The 24,557-nt window shown below is 36.6% G+C and overlaps 2 protein-coding genes across 3 annotated transcripts; one reads left to right on the top strand and one right to left on the bottom strand.

Moving 5' to 3' along the window:
- Positions 1-172: 172 nt before the first annotated feature.
- LOC112145079 (E3 ubiquitin-protein ligase MARCHF9) lies at positions 173-7,428 on the bottom strand. Of its 2 annotated transcripts, XM_036211886.1 has the most exons (5): positions 6,459-7,428; positions 6,107-6,130; positions 3,305-3,460; positions 2,583-2,775; positions 173-1,720 (listed from the first exon to the last, which is right to left on the bottom strand). In XM_036211886.1, exons 1-5 carry the CDS (start codon positions 6,801-6,803, stop codon positions 1,401-1,403), a joined length of 1,038 nt encoding a protein of 345 aa, XP_036067779.1. In that variant the 5' UTR covers positions 6,804-7,428; the 3' UTR covers positions 173-1,400. The 2 variants fall into 2 exon arrangements, with proteins under 2 accessions (XP_036067779.1, XP_024125879.1); XM_024270111.2 differs by lacking the exon at positions 6,107-6,130.
- Positions 7,429-14,073: 6,645 nt separating this feature from the next.
- Positions 14,074-24,145, top strand: cdk4 (cyclin-dependent kinase 4). Its single transcript, XM_024270112.2, has 8 exons — positions 14,074-14,325; positions 16,410-16,634; positions 16,711-16,846; positions 16,943-17,110; positions 18,405-18,514; positions 19,571-19,621; positions 19,711-19,846; positions 23,418-24,145. The coding sequence occupies exons 2-8, from the start codon at positions 16,417-16,419 to the stop codon at positions 23,559-23,561; spliced, it is 963 nt and encodes a 320-aa protein (XP_024125880.1). The 5' UTR covers positions 14,074-14,325; positions 16,410-16,416; the 3' UTR covers positions 23,562-24,145.
- Positions 24,146-24,557: the final 412 nt, after the last annotated feature.

Genomic DNA, 24,557 nt, shown 5'->3' with positions numbered 1-24,557 from the left:
TCCGTCAGGATGCAAAGAAATTACTTTGTTGACAGTAAAATTTGAACTGTGTGACAGTAAAACTTTCTCTTCTAATTTTTTTTGTCAGTTTGTGTTTTTAAATAGATGTCCACCTTCAATAATAACAGTAAAAATAACTAATTTAACAAGAAAACAACAAAAACATTGGTAATTACATTTACAGTCTTTATTACAAACAATATTTTACAAACAAGCAAATTTCTAGACATAATTTAAAATGTGGCTTTCTTTTTTTAATTTATGAGAAACTCAATGTTCTTTTAAAAAACAACTTCAATGAAATTGTGTTTTTAATATGTTCTTGTAGCACTTTTGTCACTATGAAGGACTATATAAGAAAATTAAGCATAACATGGATTTTCTGAGTATTTTTTTATTGAAATTGTTGTGAAGTCTCTTTGCCCCACTCCATTCTGACACATCCACTTACAGACAAATAGATTCATGTACGTTTTTGTTTTCCTCATCTGAGCTGGAATTTGCCAAAATTGTTGCCCTTTTTGTTGCACAAATAACGTTTGGTTGGGAGGGGCTAGAAACTGGCAGGATATAGACGGATGTTGGGAAACAGGGGCAGGCTTACGCCATGACACAGACGGCACGCCACAATCTCCCTGCTCTGCTTCATTCTGATGCTTCCACTTATAGACGTCTAAATTTATATACGTCTATGTTTTTCTCTGTCTGAACTGGCATTTGACTCAGAACTGCCAGATAGCGCTGATATGCTAGCCCATTTTGTTGCTCCACTAATGTTAGGTGGAGTTGTGAGGGGCTGTAAACAAAGGGATGATGGGATATTAGGAGAGGCTTACTTCCGTTCAGCAGTCCCGCCCACAACTAAGAGGCAAATTAGAAAACGACACAGGTTTTAAAATTTGGGCTAAAAACAGCAAACCCATATTTAAATGACCACTAGGAATGCTTTTAAAATAGATCAAAAGATGATTGGAGTGGGACTTAAATCATTTCACAGCAAAACCTTGACGTTTTTTTTTTTTTAAATCATAAATGATCTGAGCCTTCAAGTACAAACTCTTGAGGCAAAGAGTTATCTCTGAAGAACAGGGTTGTTATTTGGGATGAAATTTGAGAGAGGAAATGGGGAAAAAATGCTTAGTAGCATTAATGGCATTTATAGAAATACTGTCTTCATTGCAAAACGTGTTTAAAAAAAACCTGTTTTGCGTTTGAAAATTGTGTCCTTGTTACCCAAATTGTCATGAATGACATAAAGTAAGGATTTTTCATGAATTGTTCTGTAGATCTGAATGCACATGAAGAATCTTAGGGCTATAACAGTTCCAGGCAGTGTGTAGATGGCACTAAAGCATCAGTTTCCTACAACAGTCTCCTTCATTAATGGTAGCATCGTCGTCTCAAACTGTGGTCACTCTCATGACGACCTCCTGGTTGCTTGTGTTCAGGTTGTTTGGTCTCAGGTGTCTCAGGATGTGGAAAACAGTGTAGCCACAGTAACGGCTGAGAATAGTCCTGACATGCCGGCTCGCCCTCTGGCCGCTGTCCCTCCCAACGCTTGAGGAGTTCCTCTCAAGTCGAGCAGCAGCTTCAGGACTGGAACCGGTGGCGTCAGCTAAGTCCTTCGCTTTCTCATAGTTCAGCACTTTCCACTTCTGGTTCACTGCCCGCCAGCGCTTAAAGATCCGGTAAACAGATGATCCTTCGTGGATTATCAGGCCTGGGTGTTTAAAACAAAGGCGTGTTGAGGTTTAGGAAGGAAACGGTGTTATCAACACACAAACAATTGTTTGCTCAACAACAATCACAGAGCTCAAAACGGTACATGAAGTACTGAGTGTGATTGAATTGTTTGGAATTAAGGAAATACTGAGAGATGCTGCCAAATGCATTTTGGGAGTTAGAAAACATTTTTTAGCAATTAAGAGAAAAACGCTGTTGTGTTTGGGATTCATCATTTTTTCATTCTATGTCATAGATGTTTTTCAGCCAGTGTTCTGTGACACAACAGAAAGACTGCCACCTGTTCAGTAAGAAATTGTTTAATTTACTGCTGCCAGGATGTCAGCTCAGTGTTCAACAACAGGCCCAGGTTTCACACTGAAATTTGAAAAATCTTAAAAGACTCGTTTTTTGTGTTTATTTGATATATTGTTAATACAGACAGCAGGGTTTCCATTTTTTTCTTTTTTACATTTTTTGTGGGTAGTGTGTCTTGTGATTTTATCAAGGAAAAAGTGGATCTTGGCTCAAAAAAAGGTTGAAAAATTGGATTTCAAGAAGAGTTTTCTATAATTTGGAAGTTTGTTTGGGTGTTGTTCCAAAAAGAAGCATACAGAAAAAAGTATTTTAAAAAAAATCACCAAAAATACTTTTTATCTTTTAAGATAAAAAATATTAGGAGTTATGATTCTTTTCCTGCAACATATTCTTTTGTCAAAAGGATAAAAGCCATCCAATTATGGATGGATCGGTGGATTCATAGTGACACAAATATACGGGAAACAATAAAATCAATATATCTCTGGAATTGTGCTTTATACATTTGTAACCGTATATAAGGGGGAGAGAATCTTTCTTACCCACACAGACTATATCCATGAATCCATACATCCCATAGCAAATCTGGAACAGCAGGTCCTGCCGCTGCCATCTGGCTGAGGGACTGAGAGATGACCACACCAGCCAGGACACACTCGCACAGAGGAACAAGGAGCCCAGGACGATGGCTGCAATCTGCACCTTTTCAATCACAGTCAGAGGGATGGGCTGCCACTGCAGACGAGAGTAGAAATCATCTTAAAATTGGGTCTCAAAAATATATTTCTGTTAGGTTTGTTGAAATTAGTTGGTAAAACATTTTTTTCTCATCTGCATCTGCCATGTTGTTTCTGACAAAAGTTAAAAGTGATAGTTTAGTTCATAAAGAAAACCACGGTGAGTCCTATAGAATCCCTTATGGTGTATTGAGATTGGAAAAGACTTTTGGTCCAGACTGAGACTGCTTAATTGGGTCTGGATTGTGCAAATATGTTCATTTTTCATTTGTTTTTGCTCTTTTTTTTGGTTCCTGGAGAATTGAATCCCGCATGAAGGACGTTGGTACCCTGGTTTATTTAATTAGTTTTGCCAACTTGCTTAACTCTTTACATGCAACAGCTATTGTAGAGATCTAAAACTCTAATTCAACAACATTCTCCTAAATGTTCCTTTTCTTGCATGGTTACTTTTCCATTTCAAAGCTTGCCAGTCCAAATGAAGCACAGTGAGAGTTAGGAGAGTGGATGCCGCGATCCGACTGTACCTGCAGCGGATTTCTGGTGTTGATGGCCAGAACTTGGTACTTGAAGTGGCAGAGCTCACAGCTCCAGGAGCCCCTCTCACTGATCCAGCGGATGAGGCAGGTGTGGTGACTCCAGCGCACAGAGCCATCACAGCGACAAGGGCTCAACATCTCCCCCTGCAGGACACAACAAGCAGCTGCATCAGGAGGTTTGAAAAGCAAAAATTAGACCAGTCTCATAAAATAAGAAATATCTAGGTATTGTGCAAAGTGCTACAAGTGTAATTACCTCTATGTTACAATAAATTATGTTTAAAATGTTCAATTTTATATTTATGATGTGGTTTTTGCCAAGAATAATTCAATCTCTAAATAAATGTTCTGTCAGGACAAACTATGGAACAGTTTATAGTTTCACACAACAATACCTAATTTTTCATTGTTTGACCTACATTTAGTCTCCATAAAATCACATCAAGAATCCTTACTTATTCCAAAAAAGATGCAGAAACAAACAAAAGTGCTTCTTGCATTTCACACATGCATCATTCTGTGTCACAAAGTGATGAATTATCTCCATTAAAGTGTATCTTCAGCTTCTATTTTAAGAACCCTCAGATATCGTTGTCTTTGACAGTCTTTCTGACGCTTCAGAAGACTCCTGTCCTCTGCAGTCCTATTGTCACTTCCTGCTACTTTCAACATTATTTGTCTTTCTCTTGACAGCTGCTGATGCTTTGTTTCTCCTCCCTGTGAAGTAATCACAAGCCCTTCAAACAATTGAATATATTCACTAAGATGAGAACATTTTAGTGCAGTGCATCTCAACATTAAACAAAGTGAAACACACACCCATCATTGAGTATTCATATTTTCAGTTAAATTGCTTTTTTTAACCATCCGTTTACTTTTTAAATTAAATTCTGTATGTGTTTGAGGATTTCTGTAGACATTTTTGACAATAGAATATCCAATACTCCTTTTGGTTTGATTAATCAAAAGTCTTGAGGAAATCACAAAAAATGAAACGGTTCTTTATATCTGCATGCATGTGCAATTTTTGAGTTTCATCTTTTTTAGAGGATCTTTTTTTTGTCTAATTATGGTAGAAAATTAAAGCACAAGTCAGGATACTTACAGTATTATCATGTGAGACAAATTCAAAGGTTTTCTCTGTAAAATAAAGCTAAAAGATCTTTTCTTATGGTATTTCAGCTGGTGAGTACTTAGAGAACATATCGTGAGCTGCAAACATTAAAAGCATGCATTTTTAATGCCGTGACAGCAGGAGATGTTCTTGGTGCATAGAACTGCGTGAGGCTGGGTCTTAATAACTTTCATCTGAATTCTGTTTTCCTCACTCATCCCTGCCTTTTATTCAGCCTCAAACAAAATCACAGGACATCTGGAGAAGGTCTTTGCTGTCAGTGTGAAACTCAGGCCGACAAATCTCACATACATTTCATTATATATGCTCTCAGACTCTGAGCTATGAGTGGGGATTTTAATTAGCCAGATATCCAGAGAGGAAGCAAAGCCTTCAGAGGCCTGTCTGCTCTTTAAGCTTGACTTCATTCCCGGGATTTAACAAGCTCTGATCCACGCGTTGAGGAAAAAGATCTGAATGTTTTTGAAACAGTTTAGGATACAACAGTCATTTCCACCCAAGTTCTCCTTAAAATTTGTGCGTGTGTCAGTCAGAAAAATAAAGGCTATGAATAGACAGGCTATGAATAATGATAATAAATCACTTTTAAAGACCAACTCTAGTGAAAACTGTATTTTTAACATGTTTTTGTGACATTTTTCTGATGATGGAGACATAAATAGAGAAAATTAAAACTGAATTTCTGAGTATTTTTTCATGAAAATTGCTGTGAATCAGGAGCAGATAAAAAATACAGTTTGAAAAAGATCATGTGTGATGGAGAAAATACGATCAGATACATCCACTTGTAAAAATTGGGGTTTGGTGAGCTGCTCATACAGATGCGTTTGGCTGTTCAACTCCATTGATGTTGAGTGTCAAGCAGGGAGGCGTTTTTAGAGTTTTCGGTATGACTCGGCTGAGAATTTAAACTCACAACCGTCCAGTCTCAGGATAGACACTCTACCACAACACCACTGAGCTGGTTTAGATTAAAAGATGATCAGAGTACGACTTGAAAGTAAAAACAAGCTGCAACACCATGACAATAATCTAAAATTTACAAAAATAATCTGCTTGTGTTCATTTTAACTTTAAAAACTGCAATAATTAAGTTAAAACGTAAAAATGTAAGGTTTACTTTACCTCATGATGATTGGTTAATTCTCATCTTGCTGATAAAAAGTGCACAATGGTTTACTGAAACATGTCAGCTGGTTGTTTAATGATTTCTTCTTTAGTCTTTATTTTCTCAGACTTTTATAAAGTCATTAATACCTGTGAAGGTCTGCCTCTTTCTTTCTCAAATGTTCAGTAATTCAACAATCCTACAGTTTATGCCAAAGTTTTTGATTTTTTTCTGTTATACTCAAGTTAGGGGATGTACGCAAACTGCTACTGGTTTGATGGCACTGAAAAAAACCTCACTGGATTTTAGCTTTTTAGCACCTAAAAGGTCATTTTTTTTGCAAATCGTTTTATTAGAAATACTGAGACCTATAACACTTTCCGAGCAGGATTATATTCCATTAAAGTTTAAATGCTGAGAAGTTTTAATTTAAAATCAAATCTTGATGATCATTCATCAAAGGTGAAACCAAAACCACTGACGTGAGCCATGCGGTCACTTGCAGACAGTGTTCAGGCTTTGCAACACAAAAGTGAAGACTGCAAACCTGAATCCTGCTGATTCTCCCTCCCTCCGAGTCAGCAGGAGAAAATGAAGGTGGTTTAGGAAAGAGACGAAGCTCTAACGAGTTCAGGATGCAGGAAAATCCTTTGAGAACATTTCAAATATGCTCAAAAGCAAATTAGAAAGAGAAAAGATTCATTCATTGATCTTAGTCTTAAAATATGTTTTGTACACAAGATCCCAGAAGACTCGGACCTGCTGGAACTATTGTTGGAAATTTTTCTTTTCACCTTTCCAGTGCTTATAATGTTTGAAATGTCCATGCTAAACTCAAAAATTGAACAAATATAATTTTTCACCTGATTTTCACCCTCATTCTAATTTTTTTAACTTACCTTCTCAGGTCCCTGGAAGCAGATCCGGCACTGCGGCGTCCGCACTCCAATTTCAGAGACACTCAGGAGGGAGGCTCCATCCAGGCCTCCTTCCAGCTGTTTGGCTCCTTCTGCATCCTCAAAACTGACACTGTTAGGTTGTGGGTCCAACCCATAGTTCCCCTCATCCTCCTCCTCCTCATCCAGACGAGAGCAGCTAATCTGTGGCCACCCACAGCTGCCAAAGGCCAGCCCCCTCATCCTGGACTGTGTGTCCGTCCCTGTGTCAGTCCTGCTGGGTTCAGAGCTCATCAGTAGCAACACCTTGAAATCGCTGAAGAACATCCGGATTTGAAACTTGAACATGCTTCAGCAGCTTTAATGCACACAATTGCTTTTTTTTTTTTAACAAAACAAGCTCCAGAGGTGCCTGTCACTGTCACATTATGGTCAATATATTATTATTTTGTGTGAATTTCATTCATTCAAGCCCACAGAGCAGAGCTGTGATGCAAAAAGCCTGCGCAGAACATGATAGGCTGTTAGAGCAGCTCTTTGCATATCCTGTTGTTATAGCATGTGCGCTGCAGTCCAGCCAATAGGGAGGGATTATTCTTCAGGGAAATTATGTCGGGAATCAATGGAGCCACTAACGCTAAAGTCAGGCGTATTCCTCCTCATTAAATAGTTTTATGGATGTAAAAAAAATTAAATTGTTTTTAAGGAGAAATAAAACTGCTAAAGGTTGAAGACTGTCTGAAGGCTGATATTATGTCTTTTTTTTAGTCAGAAGAAGTTATTTGAGATGAGAGTAGAAACCTGCATCTTTTGTTGTCTCGCTGCTGCATCCATCCGTTCACAGATGATCGAAAAAATCCAACAGCTTTTATTCCCGCCGCCGGAAGCAGGTAAGCCACACCAAAGTTAATCATCCAAAAGAAGAGGAACAATGTAATGGAATAAAAACATCTCTTCGCCACAAACCAGGAAGACAAACAGCCGCTTGATGCAGATTCCTGCAAACCTGGGACGCGCCGCCGGCAGAGCGGCTGCCCCCCCGACGAGATCCTCAGATGAGATCCTTCATTCTCCTCCGCGCTTCATCACACGAAGGCCTCCGGCAACGAGCGGGACAACAAAGTGCCGCCTCACGTGACTGGCTCCAGAAAGGTACCTGGTTCGGCGCGTGCCTTTCCTCCCCCTGTGGTTTTGATTTTCGGAACAGTTTGGCCTCTTCGAGCCGGAATGCGAACTTCATTGTCTGGAAATGCGGCAGTTTTTCCCGTCAACGCTCCCGGGATCCGAGCGGCTTGATGGGGAAAGACAAGGAGAGCTCCATCCATAGAAGGCGCTGCGCCGACTGTGGCTGCTGTCCAAGGTGCTGATATCCCTGTGACGCGCAGGCCACGTGCTCAGGCTGCATCCCTGAGAGGGAACAGTCGTTAAAGACCTCTGCGTGTTGTTTTGGTGTTTTAGCTTGTTCTTTCAGATGATGGAGGACATATGTACATAAAATTAAGCTAAAAAACTGCATTTCTGAGGGTTTTTTTCGGTCAAATTGTTGTGAATCAGGAGCAAAATACCTGTTGAAAAGGATCTTTCAGTCTACTCAGTTTAATTTTGAGTTTATATATTTAGATATATTTGTTTAGAAATACAGTAATAATCTACTATATGTTTTATTCATATGATATAATTCACATACTGTAACATGTATTAGTGAAACAATAAGATTGTTAATATCATACAGTGGTACATGGATTCTCAAAAGAGAAGTTCTAACAAAAATGTTCAGATCATTAACATTGTAAACATTGTTCTGCCTCTCCAGGAGGGCGTTTCAGTTTGGCCTCTAGGTGTCTATCATGCTATAGCAGTACACTTTTTTATGCTGAAGAAGAAATAATTAGCAAAAATGGTGCTTTAGACTGCAAATGGTTACTATTAAAAATATTTTCTCAAAGGAGTTTGGAAAATGTCTGTGAGAAGATCAAAGTGTACATTTAGTCAGCGATGTATGTTTAGGTTGACCTAGCGTTAGCATTAGTCGTCCTATGGGAAATCCCATTAAATGTTAGCATCAAGCTAGCGGGCCTAAGCATTATGTGCTAAATTGATCTATATTTTTTTGAATTGATTATTGATCTATTAAGCTTAAATTGATTCAGGCTGATTGATCGATTTTTCAACCAAGCCCTAGTTTGAACAGCTGTTACCGTAAGATCAGAAACCAGTACATTGTATGAACACTAGAGGGCGCAGACCCATTATCCCATGTTGATATAATTCATAGAAGAAGATGATTTTTGTCAGTAAAGAGGAGCAGAGGTGCAGTAGATATTTTATCGTGTGGAAACTTCACTAGTTGTTCATACACATGCACATTTGTGTTGTGCATACTTTAAGAAGAGGTTAAAATCTAGACGTAGAAAGGAAGAGACATAAACAAAGATTAATCATTACATAGACCAGGGGTCTGCAACCTGTGGCTCTTTCATCTCTTTATTTTGGCTCTTTAGCTTTAATTATGGCTGCACGGTGGCGCAGTGGTTAGCACTCTTGCCTCACAGCGAGAAGGCCCCGGTTCGACTCCCGGCTGGGACCTTTCTGTGTGGAGTTTGCACTGTTCTCCCTGTGCATGCGTGGGTTTTCACCGGGGACTCTGGCTTCCTCCCACCGTCCAAAAACATGCTTCATAGGTTACTTGGTGACTCTAAATTGCCCCTAGGTGTGAATGTGTGAGTGAATGGGTGTGTGACTGAGACCCTGCGACAGACTGGCGACCTGTCCAGGGTGAACCCTGCCTTTGCCCATCAGTAGCCGGGATAGGCTCTGGCACCCCGAAAGGGAAGAAGCGGACAAGAAGATGGATGGATGGATAGCTTTAATGAAAAACACTAACGATTGAATAAATAAGAGATTAATAAGTTGAGTTTTGTCATTTCTGTTTAGATTTTTAATATGTCAAATAACTAAGCAAAACAAGTTAAATTTATTGTCAGAAATTCTGTAGAAATGCTATTTAATTTGTGGTTTTAATTTATAGTTAGTCAAATAAAAGTCTTAAAGTTTTTTATTTTGGTAAATTACACTAAAGTGGTTAAAGTTTTGAACAGATATGGTTTAAAATAAATGAAAATGATTTAAAGCTCAGATTATACTAAATGTTTTGAGATTTTTTTTTAATAAATAGATTCTACTAAAAAGTTGTTTATTTTTTAGATTAAAAGGAAAACAAGCACACCAAAATCCAAATGTTAAAAAATATCATGCTCGACTACCTTGCATTTATAATTTAAGAAAAGCTGCTGCAGCAGAACCTTTTTTGACTCAGAGTAAGTTTTATTTTGAAACTGGTGTGCATTGCTGTCAAAAGTAAAATAAGATACAACAGTTACATATTGAAACATATAGACATTGTTGTAATTCAATCATTGTAATGTTTAAAAAGCGAAATTTACAAATAAATCCTTGATTTATCAAATAAACATAAATATTGTGCATTTTTAAACAGTAAAATGAGACTTTGGGGCTCTCTTTGGGTTCTGGTTTGTAAGAAACTAGACCAAATGACTCTTTTGGCGTCAAAGGTTGCAGACCCCTGACACAGATCCATCTATGTCTTTGTTTTCCTAGACCTAGGAGGCATCTGGCTCAAAACTATACGGCTGTGTGTGAACAGCTGAATGATGAGAAGTGGGGGCAGGCTTGCTCAGATACAACAGTTTTGTCTACACCTCAGAGAAGAATTTTTATTTCACATCTGAGTTATAGACAAAAAAAAAAATCTTTGAGTTGTAGACAGGACTGCTGCTCTGCAGAAGCTGTGTTCTTAAACTACACACGTTTTCTGAATTTGGCTTAATCATAATTAAAAGACCACTGGGAAGGGTTTGTTTGTTTGAATGAATAAAATAAGCTTTATTTTCATAGCAATTTACAACTCCTTTAGGGCACCAAGTGCTTCACAATAAAAGAAAGACAGAATGAAAAAAAGGAAAATGTGGGCAAATTAAGAACAAAATTAAACAACTACCATAACATTACAAATAAGAATGCACTAAAAAAAGTATGACAAAATAAAATGCCACCAACTACTGAGCATGAAAAGCCATTCTAAGTGATAAGTGTATATACTTTATTTATTTTATATAACTGCTGCTTAAATCTAAAATTAAAGTGTGTTTGACGTGCATAAATGAAATCTGCTTTGCTGAGGTATTCTGCATGGAGGAAAGGCGAGCTGAGAAAGGTTGAAGCGAGTTTTGCATACAATCTGATAAGACTTCCTACAGCAACTCTTGACTGAAAATTCCCATGCCTGCAAAGAGAAGTTATTGTTGACTGTTTAACCTAATCTCTTTTCAGTCTCTTAAGATTGATTCTTTTCTGTTACCTAGGCAGCAAAAATTCTAATAAATGGGAGATAAATGAGTGTCTGCTTTCTTTCTCAAAGTGTTTTTCTTTGCAGAAATTACTTTGACAGTAAATTTTTAATGGACATTTAAAGCTGTTTAGGTCTAATAGCATGCACAGTTCTGCAGGAATATTCCACATTGATGGCCAGCAATGGAAAAAGGCCGGTCCCCCCCAGTGTTTCTGTCATGACCTGCACATCAAGCAGATATTGATTAGCAGACCTTAAAACCCGAGAATGGCTGCAGACTATTAATAGTTCATTTAAGTAAACCGGAGCGAGACCGCAAAGAGCTTTAAAAACAAACAGTAAAAGTTTAAACTGAATTCTAAAATGAACAGGGAGCCAATGAAGAGACCTGAGTACCAGAGTGATGTGTTCTCCTCTGGATGTTCCAGTTATCAGCTGGTTTTAGAATAGATGTTTTGCACTTTTAAAACAACTACTGTTCAGAAATAGTATTGCTAAACACTACAATTACACGTGTTGTAAATAATATTACTTTATAAATGCAAAAAAGACATGAGAAAAGATTGCATATAAATCTTACCACTACTATTTTCCCCTTATTTTTCCTTGTTTCTGTCTTTTTCTAAATAAATTCATGAGATGTTTGGTGTAAAATCTCCTTTTTTATTAGTTTTTTTTAGTTCCTAGATTCTTGATTTTGTTTCTGTCACTAAACTTAAAGTAAAAAGTTCAAAAACAGCAATCTCAACAGTGTTATCTTATCTTAGTCAATCTTATATCCATTCAAACATTCACTGATTTTATTATTTTTGATTATTGTTTTCATATTCATTTATTTTGCAATAGTGTGTCTTTTTATTTTTTCTTGAGTGACCCTCCTCTGTTTTCTGATCTCTTTCCACTAATAACCGTATTAGTCCAGACCAAATTGAAGTGTGTGCTCTCTGTGTAGGTAGTGTTCTTAAACATGTCTTATAAGGTTCAATCCTTATGCCTTAACTCCCTCTTTTCATTTGGGCAATCTTGTTTTTTCTTGACAGCTCAAGACACTTTTGACTGGTTTTATTTAAAGGTAGAAGTCATTCCTTATCATTTCTGCACTTTTGTGCCAGGAAGCATTTTGTGATTTTATCTGAAAGGTGTTATTAATATAGAATAAATTGTGAGTTCAAAGCTCTTCTATGTGGATCGAATCCTGGAGCAACTTTTTCATTAAAAAAAAGAAAACAAGCTCTTGTTTCAGATCCACTTTGAACCCTGAGAATCAAAACTTACAGCGTACCTCTATCTCCAGCATGCAACAGAACTACATGGGAGCTATAGCAGAAGAATAAACAAAGCCTGTAAATAGATTGTCTATGCAGAACAGAAAACGCAAACTGTCATTTGGCAATTTTAGACAGCCACAATCAGTCAGATTGTGTTGTCAATTTATAATCAATAAAGACAAAAAATAGATTTTACACAATTCAGATTCAGGTTTTATATATATATATATATATATTGGTCTTTTCTTTAAATGATCCAGACTGATCATTTAAAGAGTTTAATCATCTTGGGTCAGACAAAGACCTGTGTATCTGTAATACCATTAATGCATACAAAACCCAGTATGTTTTTTTCTGCCTCCAGCCCAAAGCAGTCCCCTCTTTGGTGCTGGAGCTGTGTAGTGCAGTTTAAATGGACACATGTGGATGGGACATTTATGCCCCTGGGGGGGTCACTATGATTCATCCAGAGACAGAGGAAGCTTGATAGGACTTTTTCTCTTGCAACAAAAAGTGGCTTTAAGACAGACAACACTGGGTAATGTGGTAACTACTCCTTTCTGTATGTGTTTATTTTTCTGAATACGTATTTATTAATTTAAAACATTTAGGAAATATTATTTCCAACATATTGAGCTTTAACACTATGAAAGATTTTAAGTTGAGCAGACTTTAAATTGTCAAAGTTCTGGTTGGAAGTTTGATGTTTTATCTTTAAATTTGCATAACTGATCCTCTATTGTGGTATTTATACTACATAATGTTGTATTTAAAATATTTTGAACAGGGTAGAACTTTTTATGGTTTCAAGGTGTGTTTTATTCAAACTTTAAAAAATTATTTATAGTTTGTAGACATCGAATTTCTTTTCTTTTGACGGGGCAGCTGTGGTACAGAGGTAGAGCGGTCGACCTCTGATTCTGTCGAGCCTGAAAAGTGCGATTTGTCTAATTGAAAAAAAAAAAAAAAGGGTTTAATATTTACATCAAAGAGAAGCCAAAAACTGTGTTGGTTATCATATTGCAAGAAAACACTTAAACTGATTGACAGTATTAGCAGATTTATTTATTTAGAACTGGGGTTTTAGATTGTCTGAGACACTTTGCTTTAATTTAACATTTTTTTAAAAATATATAAATGACATATTATTCATTTAAATGTTATGATCTTCACAATGTATTGATGGAAAAGAAGAAAAGATACCACCGGATAAAAAAAATAATTAGAAAACCCCATTAAAAAAAAATCGGTGGACATTCCTGTACTTTTGACATTCCCTTATTTTGAAAATCCAAATCATTTAATTAAATTGTCTTTTTAATTAAAGTCTAATACTATTATATTTTCCCTTTAAAGGCATATATGCTTTTATCAAAAAGCTTTTTCATCAATTTCAAGGTTTTTCTTTTATATTTTGCTCATCATTGCATTATATTTTTAGAGTTTTTTTTTCCCAATACGGTGAATTCAGTTCTCTAAATATAATCAGTTAAAATATTGTGCAAACAACCACAATGAGAGTTAAAAAATGCAGTATAAAAGCACTTCTACCAAAGATATAGTAGTAATCGTGATTAGGATTTTTTTTTTAAATTATACTTTGTGTAATATTTGTCAGTTGTTATTATTATTTTTTTAATCCTGCAGATTTATTGCTTTGACTTCTAGCTAAAGTATAAATAAGTTAATTATCTTGCAAAAAACATTAATAAAATTCAATTTCGTTACAATGAAAAATATTTATTTAAAAAATCTGCTCTATAATTAAAAACAATTTTCATTTTCTTTTTTTTTTTCAAAATACACATTTCTTTTGTATTTAATTTATAGTACTTAAGTGTAAATATCTCCACTTTTCTCTCAGTCATGTGTATAATTTCCCCCCTTTCAAAATAAAATGTTGAACTAAAATAGGTCACATGAATCAAAAAGGCTAATAACAAAAAGCTTTTTTTCTTCTTCTTTTTTTAGATGGTTTGTGGTGAAAACTTAAGCTCCGCCCCCGAGAAGCTAAAGCAACAGGAAGATAATCGAAAACGAGCGCTGGCTGGAAGGAAAGCGGCGGAGGCCGAAATCTTTTCCACATCAAAGTCGCTGCTCGGCCGTAAACTTCAGCCTGGACTCGACCTGCCACCTCTGACCCGGTTCTGAGAGCTATACGTGGCAGATAAACGAACATGCTCTCGGAACTAAAGTGAGCTCTCTTGCCACTAAAGAGAGAAAAAAGGCAGAGGTAAGTTTTTTTCATGGGGACTATCGAATACACAAACCTGCGGAGGACTACAGTTTCGCCGCGTTGCTCTTTTATGTTTAGGGGAACAGATGTGAAAGTTAAAGGCGGTGATGTGTCTCCTCCGCCGCTGACTATAGTCCCCCGGTTTTTCCTCCGCCACGTTCAGACCAATGATCAAACACGTGTGTGTGTGTGAGGTGGAAAAATGCGTGTGGCCTGTTTCTGCTGCATTTTCTTGCTCTAAATTAACAAAGGAGTGCCACAGAGGAGCACCACGTGTCTGCCCCGGCCTGCTGATTTCACATGAACATCCGCCCACTGGTCTTCAGAGTCGTCGGCCTGCTCGCTTGATAAAGCGGCGAATGAATGAGACATGGGTGGTGAACGTCTGGCTTTGTCTATCTGATAATCGATACTTTTCTCTGTGATCACGAGCTGTTGTCATGCGCAAACTGGTCCAAGAAGCAACGGCTTGTATTAAAGAAAAGTAGTGTTTAACTCTGGACTGGGTCACTACTGAAAAGTAAATACTTTTACTTTGATTTTATAATGTATGGATTTATCCATTTTCATTTCTACGTATTATTGTTTAATTAAAAAACATGTTTACATAATTCCAAACAATCAAAGGTGAAATTGTATATTTAAAAGCATTTTTTTTCCATTAGACAAAAATAAAGTTTAAGCAAAATGCTCCATTTGTTGGTGCTCTGTGCAATAGTTTCTCAAATGTGCACTTTTGTCCCACTAATGTGCAGAAATCGATCTTTCTGCGGCTCTTTTGTCCTGAAAAGTCTTAGTAAAGGCAGAGAAACTGGCTGCAGGAAAATGAAATACTAAACCCACAAAAGAAGTTTTCTACAAACTGAAGCAGCTTTTTATCAGACAGCACAAAGGTCACAGATCACACTGGGGATGGGATAAATCCAGTCATCCATCAATGTCAAACCACTTCCACTTATGATTTAAAAACCTTAAAGTTCTGCTCCAATTATCTAGTTTAAACGTGTTCACAGTGGTCTTTTAATTATGATTAGACTGTTTTTAGTCAAAATGTAAAAACCTTTTAGGACATAGTTTCTGCAAGCGTTCATTAGAAATTTACCTTTGTGTTGTGGGCGGGACTGTTGTCATGGAGTAAGCCTGCGCTGACTTCCCATGATCCCCTTGTTTACTCCAGGAGTCAGGAGGTGATGGTAGATTGCAGGCTATCATAAATAACCAAATATATATACATATATTTTTAAAAATCTGTAGCCAAATGCCAAACACTCCTGAATTTCAATTGCTCTTATGGCGATGGCATTTTATCCTGTGCTTGTAAACCGTCAGCACAGAAAAAATCCCACATATGCATTTTATTTTTAAATACGCCGTTGAATTTCATTAGGCATAAAGAATACATGATATTTAAAAATTCCTATTAACAAGTGCTAAACCAAGTGTTTAACAGACTAGATTTATTTGTGTTAACTACATAATACTAGCATATATAAACTCATTCTATTGACGTTTAAAATCTAGACAATTATCCTGTTTTTTATCAATACTTATAGTAATGAGTGTTGTGTAATTTAGAGAAAAAAAAAACAATTCAATGAGTTACCAAAGCTGCAAAACAAGATTCCAGATGCAGGATTTGAACCTTCCAACAAACACTGTATGTAGGACAAAGAGCAGTCGCCACAAGAGCATTTGAAAGCAGCATGTTGATTGGGTGCCTTAATGACTACAAAAAAATGGATTTTTATTGTCTGCAACTAAGAAGGCTGGATGGCTGTTTTGATATTTTTAATAGTTTATTATCAACTCAATTCAAAATAATTGTCTGACCCGCTTTAAAATCTGCCTTTCATAATAAGTCTCTTAATAAAATAAAATTAATTAAATACATTTAATATGAAATATAGTTTAATAATAAATTTAAGCTCTTAAAAATGAACACTCAAACACAATTTTCATCAGAGTGGGTCTTTATCAAAGCAGCGTATGGATCTAAAAACAATTGAATGAAATGATGTGTTGCTTTACAGTTTGAGGTTTCTGTGTAAATGTGGGATGATGCCCTGAGTCTCGTCTCCCAGGCTGAGCATGGCGCAGTGCACCGGTCTGCAGTACGAGCCGGTGGCAGAGATCGGTGGCGGCGCTTACGGGACCGTCTACAAGGCTCGGGACATCGAGAGCGGCAAGTTCGTCGCCCTGAAGAACGTACGTGTCCAGACGGACCAAAATGGCCTCCCGGTCTCCACGGTCAGAGAGGTGGCACTGTTGAGGCGTCTAGAGCAGTTTGACCACCCCAATGTGGTCAGGTAGGAGAGTACTCGCAGGTGTTTCGTCTAAAATATTGCTGCCACCACTTCACTTGTGCTTCCTATTTTCATCCAGGCTCATGGATGTGTGTGCCACCAAGAGATCAGACCAGGAAACCAAAGTCACTCTGGTGTTTGAGCACGTGGACCAAGACCTGAAGACGTATCTAGAGAGAGCTCCAGCTCCAGGGTTGTCACCAGAGCGCGTGAAAGTGAGTCCTTGAAGAAAAGGTTATAAACAAATGACGGCGATTGTTAGAAACTGATTTACTTATCATTTTTTTAATGAAATGTCTCTGTGACTTCAGGACTTGATGAAGCAATTGCTTTCTGGCCTCGCCTTCCTCCACTCAAACCGCGTGATGCACCGAGACCTGAAACCCGAGAACATTCTGGTGACCAGCCAGGGTCAGGTCAAGCTAGCAGACTTTGGCTTAGCGCGGATATACAGCTGCCACATGGCCCTGACTCCTGTGGTAAGATCTGATGTGTGTTCACGTCTTTACCATCATCATCATAGCCGTTTTATTGTTTTTTCTTTTTTTAATGACCGCAATGGAGACAAATCAAGTCACACAGGTTCATTATTTCATTTGTTTTTGCAGTTTTTATTGGTTAATTTTCTTGGAGTAGAAAGCATTGGGTAAAATAATTTTTGGTTAAGACTAGTCCTGTCAATCAATTCAAAAAATTTATCAGTTTAATCACACTTTTGGGTTGTGAGTAATCATGATTATACCATGGTTTGGGTGAAACTAATTCTGATGTGGAGAAAGCATCATTGACTATATATGAGAAGTGGACTAAGTGACCCCTCCCCCGTCATGCTTCAAACAGGAAGTATACCTGCTGGCTAAAAGAAGGCAAAATCCCATAGACTTCTATAGAGAAATAAACATCTATTACTGTTCTTTTCTTAGTCAGAATAACCATTCTTTCTCTACTATCCTCGTTTTTTCATGTTTTTTTTTCACAAGATTTTTGCTGTAGTTATAAACTGGCTAGTCAGATGCCTCAATAAAAGTAGCAGATTTTGGCCTGCTTTCAAGAGGTAGGGGTGTGGCCTTCCAACAAGCACACTCCTGATTGGTGAGAGTAGTTGCCATAGAAATGTTGACCCATACAGATTCTGACCAATCAGTGCTTCCAGACATCCTTTGGCTCCAACATGACAATGTCTGCAACTTGAAAAAATAGCAACTGAATTGACTTCATTTTGTTGGAACAGGAAGTACACAATTTTTCTTGGCACTGCACGTTCAAGTGGTCACTTCCAATAAAAAGTCTATGTAAACACGCATGTGCACGCATTTCATGCTTCCATGATCAAAACTCTCGCCTTCACGTTTCTTTAGCTGTTTTCTGGCTGTACATGCAAAACACACTTATTGAATGAGTGTAAGGCATTAAACTTGGAGTGTTGAATTATTGTGTTAATTGTGAATAAATTAGCTACAGACAAATTAGCACATTATTAGTTTTTTTAATCATGTTCATTTCATTTTTAATCCATGAATGTTGTCGTGTTCTCAAAAATAAAACGAGCGTTCAACTGTTTTAGTTGCATAAGTGTCTGTGTCCTCTCAGTGCTCTATATCCTCCTGCCTGTGTGTTTTCCCTTATTTTTATCTGCAATGAAACGTAAAACATTTAACAAGTTGTAGATTTAATCCAAGATCTTTAGAAAACAACTTAAAAAAATGTTTTTGTCATATGTTAAGCTTAGATGAATATGGACCTCTGTGAGACGGGAATATGTTTGTGCTGCAGGTGGTGACGCTGTGGTATCGACCCCCCGAAGTTCTGCTGCAGTCCAGTTACGCCACTCCTGTGGACATTTGGAGCACGGGCTGCATCTTTGCCGAAATGTTTAGACGCAAGTGAGTGACAGAAATGACTGAGACAGCAGAATAAAAGCGTGAGACGAGATTGAAATAAATCCGCTCCGTGCATCATAACACAGAGATCTGCAAAGTGTACTGTTTGCCTCTTTAAAAAGTTACTCAAGCAGATTCTGGTTTAAAAAAAGGAGCTATAGATATTGATTATCAATGAATTCAAAGGTTACAGAGACATCTGCACACCTTGAATGTTTGTCCTTCCAAAGAGAAACTTTACACACAACATTTTGATTTATCTTTTAGTTTTATGTAATAAATCAGTTTATAACTGCAGTTTAGGTCAGAATTCTTAAGGAAGTATACGGTTCACTTTAAAATATCTTTATTTTTACTGAAGATCTCATCTGGCATCCTTCAGAACCAACAGTCTATTTTTGTTAATCATATTTTGGGAAAAATCAATGGAAAAGTTCTATCTTTGCATAATTATTGGTGACTAAATCATATTTTATGTTACTTTAAAGCAGTGGAGAATTTTTAATGAGAAAAGTAAAGATAGTTCGAATAGCTGCACAGTTCATACATATAGAAATGTGAGATTGTGCTAAATTCATACAGAATGAGGCACAAAATCCTTTGAATATTTGCTTCTTATAAAATAATATCATTAAATGATAAACTAGAGGCATATTTTATAACCTAATTGGATTATATTTCCTGGAACATTATGCTAGGGATAAAATGATTAATTAATGAAATAATGTTGAGTTTAATTAAAAAATGTTAAATATATTTCCCTTAAAACTTTTTTTTTTCCTTTTTTCAGGGAAAGACTAGCTTGGTTGGTTTTTATTGTAGAATCTCTTAATTTATTAGAGAAAGTTCCACATTAATTGAGTTAAAACTTTCTTAGTCAAGCAAAACTATCCTTTAATGAAAGTGTAAAAAAATAAATTGTGTTAATTTAGTAGTTGAGGAATAAAAAGCTCCCAAGTTTCACACACATTTTCATTGATTTCTGCTTACTAATCTAAGCAAAAACCTAAAACCCAATCCTCACTAGACTGTTTCCTCGTTCTACACTCTCTTTGGTAGACCTTTGTTCTGCGGAGAGTCAGAGATGGACCAGCTTGGCAAAATCTTTGAGTAAGTACCAGAGAATTCTACCCGACCACATGGACTGAGAGGATGGTCTGTGGAGCTCCAGTTTGACTGAAACTGACTTGTTCTTGCAGAGTTCTTGGCTTACCCCCAGAGGAGGAGTGGCCCACCGATGTTACCGTGTCCAGAAAAAACTTCCCCCCTCTCATGGCTCGCCCAATAACTGATTTTGTCCCAGAGATCAATGAGGAGGGGGTCCAACTATTGCTGGTAAGATTCTGAGTTTGAAACATTAAGACATGCTGTCCCACATTGAGACATTAACCAATAAATGAAGCTCTTTACCGTTGATTTGTAGGTTTGTACATTTTTCTGTGACACGTTCGAGAATGTTTGTTTTTGAACACACTTTCAGCACACTGTGTTCACACTACGCAACCCGATACGAGCGCATGAGCTCACAGTTGGAGGAGGCTTGGTGCAAAATGTTCAAGCGGCGCAGATCTTGTGAATCTTACTCCCAGCTTTTTCTTTCACAACTCTGTTCCGATAGTGTAATGAATGTGTCATATAATTCCGGCAATTATTAATTTCTCCTTCATGATCAATTTAAAAATGGCTGCTACTTCTGTGTTTTGAGGACGCCATTCATATGTCACTACCAAATCCGAGTCCCTGATTGGTCAAAGTTGAACTAACTTTTGATGAGCGCTTAATCGCCACGTTTTGTACATAGACCCTGAAAACAAAGCTCTAAACTTGCATATCGACGCGTGAACGCAAGAGTTTTTAACACAGAAGCCCAAAATGCGCATATTCGTGCACGTACTAAGACTTTTCAGTAAAAGTAAAATTTAATCTGGCCCTCCAGACTGGAATAAATTATATTGATAATCCTTATTAATGTTTTATTTCCCTGAAGTTCTGGAGTCTATAAATAAATTGACCTTTTTGTAGTGTCGTGTTGGAAAATGTGTCAGTTTTCTGACATTCATGTGTGTTTTCAGAGTCAAACTGATATGTGTACAATCATTTAATCCCCACATGAAAGCAGTTTTTACTCTAAACTTGTACTTTTCCTTGAAGGACATCAACCCATTGGTACGACAGACACTAAAACAACAACAAAAGATGCCAAGATGTTTTGTTTTACAATAATATACATTTTTAAATCTAATTGAAAGTATGTTTTTGTCCAGGTTCTGTGTAATTTCTTTCTCTAACGAGGTGAATCACCAAAACACTTCACACATCTGCTCCTGGTCCAACCCTTCTCTCAAATTTCAGAACCCTTTGGGGCCCACGAGTCAAAAAGTTTGCCCAGCTCTGTTTCTAGAGGCTGAACCGTCCATCTACCTCCAACATAAACTCCAGTGTAATTCACAAAATCCAGATTTTTTTTTCTCCCACATTTTTCCTAAAACTTTTGTTTATTTGGTCATACAGAGCGAGCAAACGTCTTGATGTTACATAAATCATTTCATGAATAAACCTGAACACGATGTAAAGAAAAAAAATCCTTGAATCTGAAACCAAAGATTAACTGATAAATCAGAACCTATAAAATCAATTTTATGGAAGTAAAATGCAAGGAAGCAAAAAGCTGTATTGAACTGAATTTAACCGTTAACAATTGAAAACAATGGACTTTAAAAGAAGAGGGAGTTTTAACAGAGCAGTGGATGACTGAAACCGAAACCAGTTGTGATGAGAAGAAACGGGAAACCTAGAATTACTACATGATTTGAAGAGAAACCAAAACATGACTTCACCTCAAAGTCCCCCCAACAACCCAAGAAACTCAGACACTAAAAAGGCACCAATTCTCACAGGAACCAGACAGCTGTATTCAACAGCTCGGCCTACTGTTGCTGACAGGAAAATGTGCACGGTTATCAGTCAGGCACCCATCGGCGTCAGATCCTGACTGATTACAGCCCATCCTTCAGAAAAGCAACGGTTCGTGACTGTCCAGTTAAGCTGCAGAATGCAGCAGAAGAGCAAAGTCTCACTGGAAGCAACAAACTGATTTAATAAGTTAAAGGCAAATGCCTAAAAAAAGAAGTGAAAGTAAAAGAAAGACGAGAACCTCAATGTGCCAAAGGTCTCATTGCAAAAAAGCATAAGTCAGACTTAATACGGTTAAGGGAATCTTCTAGCAGTTTTCTTTGAAATTGTTGCAAAAAATCAGAATTTAAAGTTAATTTACTTGTTAACAATAATAAGCTGCTTTTAAGTTCTCAGATCAGATAGAGTCCTTTATTACAACAGAGTATTAGGACATCATAGAAGAAAAAAAACACATATATGAGATTAAAGTTGTAAAACTATGAGAAAAAGTAAAACATTTACAACTATAAAGTAGCAAAATTATAAGAAAAGTCAAAGTTTTATGAAGATAAAGTTGTACAATTATAGAAAAATAAAATCAACATGAATTAAGTTATGTTTATAAAAAAGGCAAGATTTATTTATTTATTTATTTTTTAACAAAACGTTAAATTTAGTTTTCAGAATGTTTCAAAAAAGAGAATTTAACATTAAAGTTGAGGTCTCATTAGTGCTCACACACCTAGGTGTGTGTAATTTGTTTTCTGCATTTGACCCATCCACTTGGGGAGTGGTGAGCTGTCGACACAGCCGCACTCAGGAACAATTTGGGGATTTAACCCCCCCCCCCACCCCAATCCAACCCCTTCATGCTGAATGTCGAGTAGAGAGGCACTGGCTCACAGTTTTAGAGTCTGTCTGGATTTGAACTCACGACCTTCCAGTTTCAGACACTGAACCACGAGTCCACTGAGGTGATCAAAGTTGACCTTAAAGTTGACCCTTACAAACAAGTTGACCTTGTTTAGAATTTTGTACATAATTTTTGTTTAATTTAACAATTATATTTAAAAAAAACACCTTTTCATTGTAAAATTACGACTTTTAAAATAATATACTTATTATTTTATACTTATAAAATGTTGACTTTTTTCTAATAAGTTTACAACTTTATTTTCAAAGAAGTTTGACTTTGTTCTCATAGTCTTATGACCTTTTTCTTATAATGTTTCAACTTTTTTTCTAATTATTGATGAACTTTATTTAGAAAACTTTTCATAATTTTTACATATTTTCTTATTTATTGATGTATTTTTCTTTTATGGTGGCCATAATACCATTCTGTACGTCCTACTTTTGTACTCTGAGTTTTTCTTTTATTTAAGGAAAAGCAGCAAAAACCCCTTTAAGAAACGAGATCATAGTTTTGTGTTATTGGACATTTTTGAGAATTTCTTACTACATCCTAATTTGCTTTAATAATTTACCTTCACAACTGTGTATTTTGTGGCAATACTTTATCTTTTTGATAAAACCCAGCTTCTTCTTTTCAGATCTTTTTCTTTTATTATATTACACAATACTTTCACAGTAAACATGAAACTGTTAAAATAAAACCTAAATTCCAACTTTTAAATGTAATAATTTTTAATGCAAAAAAAATCACAAAAATTGAGATTTACAGTTCTTATGTTTTAATACAGAAATAAGAGGTGTATAGTTAATTAAAATCCAAAAACAATGGAAAGAAACAATAAAAAACTAACATGAGTTAAAAAAAATAATTGAGCTATAACCACTGGGAGCAATGTGGTGACATGTTAACCTTTAGACATTTTTTTTCAAAGGTAATCTAAGTTTTTTTCGTAATGCAAATAATTTAGTTTTTACCTTTTTAACTTTTTAGAATGATATTTTGCTGTTTCATTATTCAAGAAAGTATTTAACCGTTTTTCACTGATGATGAACTTTTTAGAACAAAGCCTCTAAACCTTTTTTTTTCCCCCCTCAGCAAATGTTGACTTTCGACCCTTTGAAACGAGTGTCGGCCGTGAAGGCTCTCGAGCATCCGTACTTCCAGGACGAGGAGCCGGCGACTCAGACAGAAAGCTTGAATCAGGGAGTAAAAAGCGCCGCAGGAGGCATCTGTGTTTGAGTTCAAGATTCCTTCTATTGATTTTCCGTGTTGTTCCTGCATCCGAATCAAGGTTTAAACACTCAGACAAGCGAGCTGGAGGGTCACCGGCACCGACGTGGAAGTGTCATCATCTGTGTTCCCTCTTTAAAGACAGAACCAGTGGTTTTAGTGCTGTCTTCAGCAGGGACTGATGGATCTAAAATGCTGCTCGAGTTGTTTTACAGAGTGTTTGACCAACCAGAGGGTTGTCCACGTATGTTAGTGTTGGTTCTAAAGGAACAGGAACGCCTTTCATTTTTAACACAACTGTAGAGATCAGAGAAAATGATTCCTAAATGTTTCTAGATCATGTAAAATAGGAAGAAGAACTGTCTAAAGTATTTAAGCGCACAAAGAAGACGCACATTTCAACATCACTGGTGTTACCCCTTACAGTCTTACCAAGTACAAGTATTTTTTTATGGGCTTCATTTCATGCTTTTAGTAAATTTTGTTCCGTTCACCTGAAATCAGCCAGTTCTGCCACGCCGTTGAGTCTAGAAAAGTGTTTCAATCGCTGTTGTTTTCTGTGAAAAAATGAATAAACGCAACACATGAACAGATCTCACTGTTTTTGTTGTTATTAAGCTCTTAAATGTTCGATCATTTAGGTTTTAACTTTTTTTTTTAGGTTGACTTTTCTTCAATGAATCTTTTTTTTTCAATAAAAAAAGGTAAATATGATGCAAAGGATCAAAAACGTGTGACACAATCTGCTTTTTAGGAAGCACAAGATGATTTAATGTTTCAGAATACATGATTAATTACAGAGTTTAAATAGAAAGGAAAAAGAGTTAAAATCAAAATGTCAAAATCAAATTGGCTTCAATCTCTTTTTTTTCTTTAAGTTTTTAATGTTGGAATTTCCAACCTATTTTCTAATGTTTTTATTTTTAATTTTTGGAAGGACTGTGGCCTCATCTGCTTCATGTCAGTGTTTTTACATTTAAATGTTCCTTAAAATGAACTGTCTCT

The sequence above is a fragment of the Oryzias melastigma genome, linkage group LG5 (genome assembly GCF_002922805.2).
Source record: "Oryzias melastigma strain HK-1 linkage group LG5, ASM292280v2, whole genome shotgun sequence".
NCBI lineage: Eukaryota > Metazoa > Chordata > Actinopteri > Beloniformes > Adrianichthyidae > Oryzias > Oryzias melastigma.
Note: the sequence above shows the minus strand (reverse complement) of the source record. Positions and strands in the feature narration are given on the sequence as shown.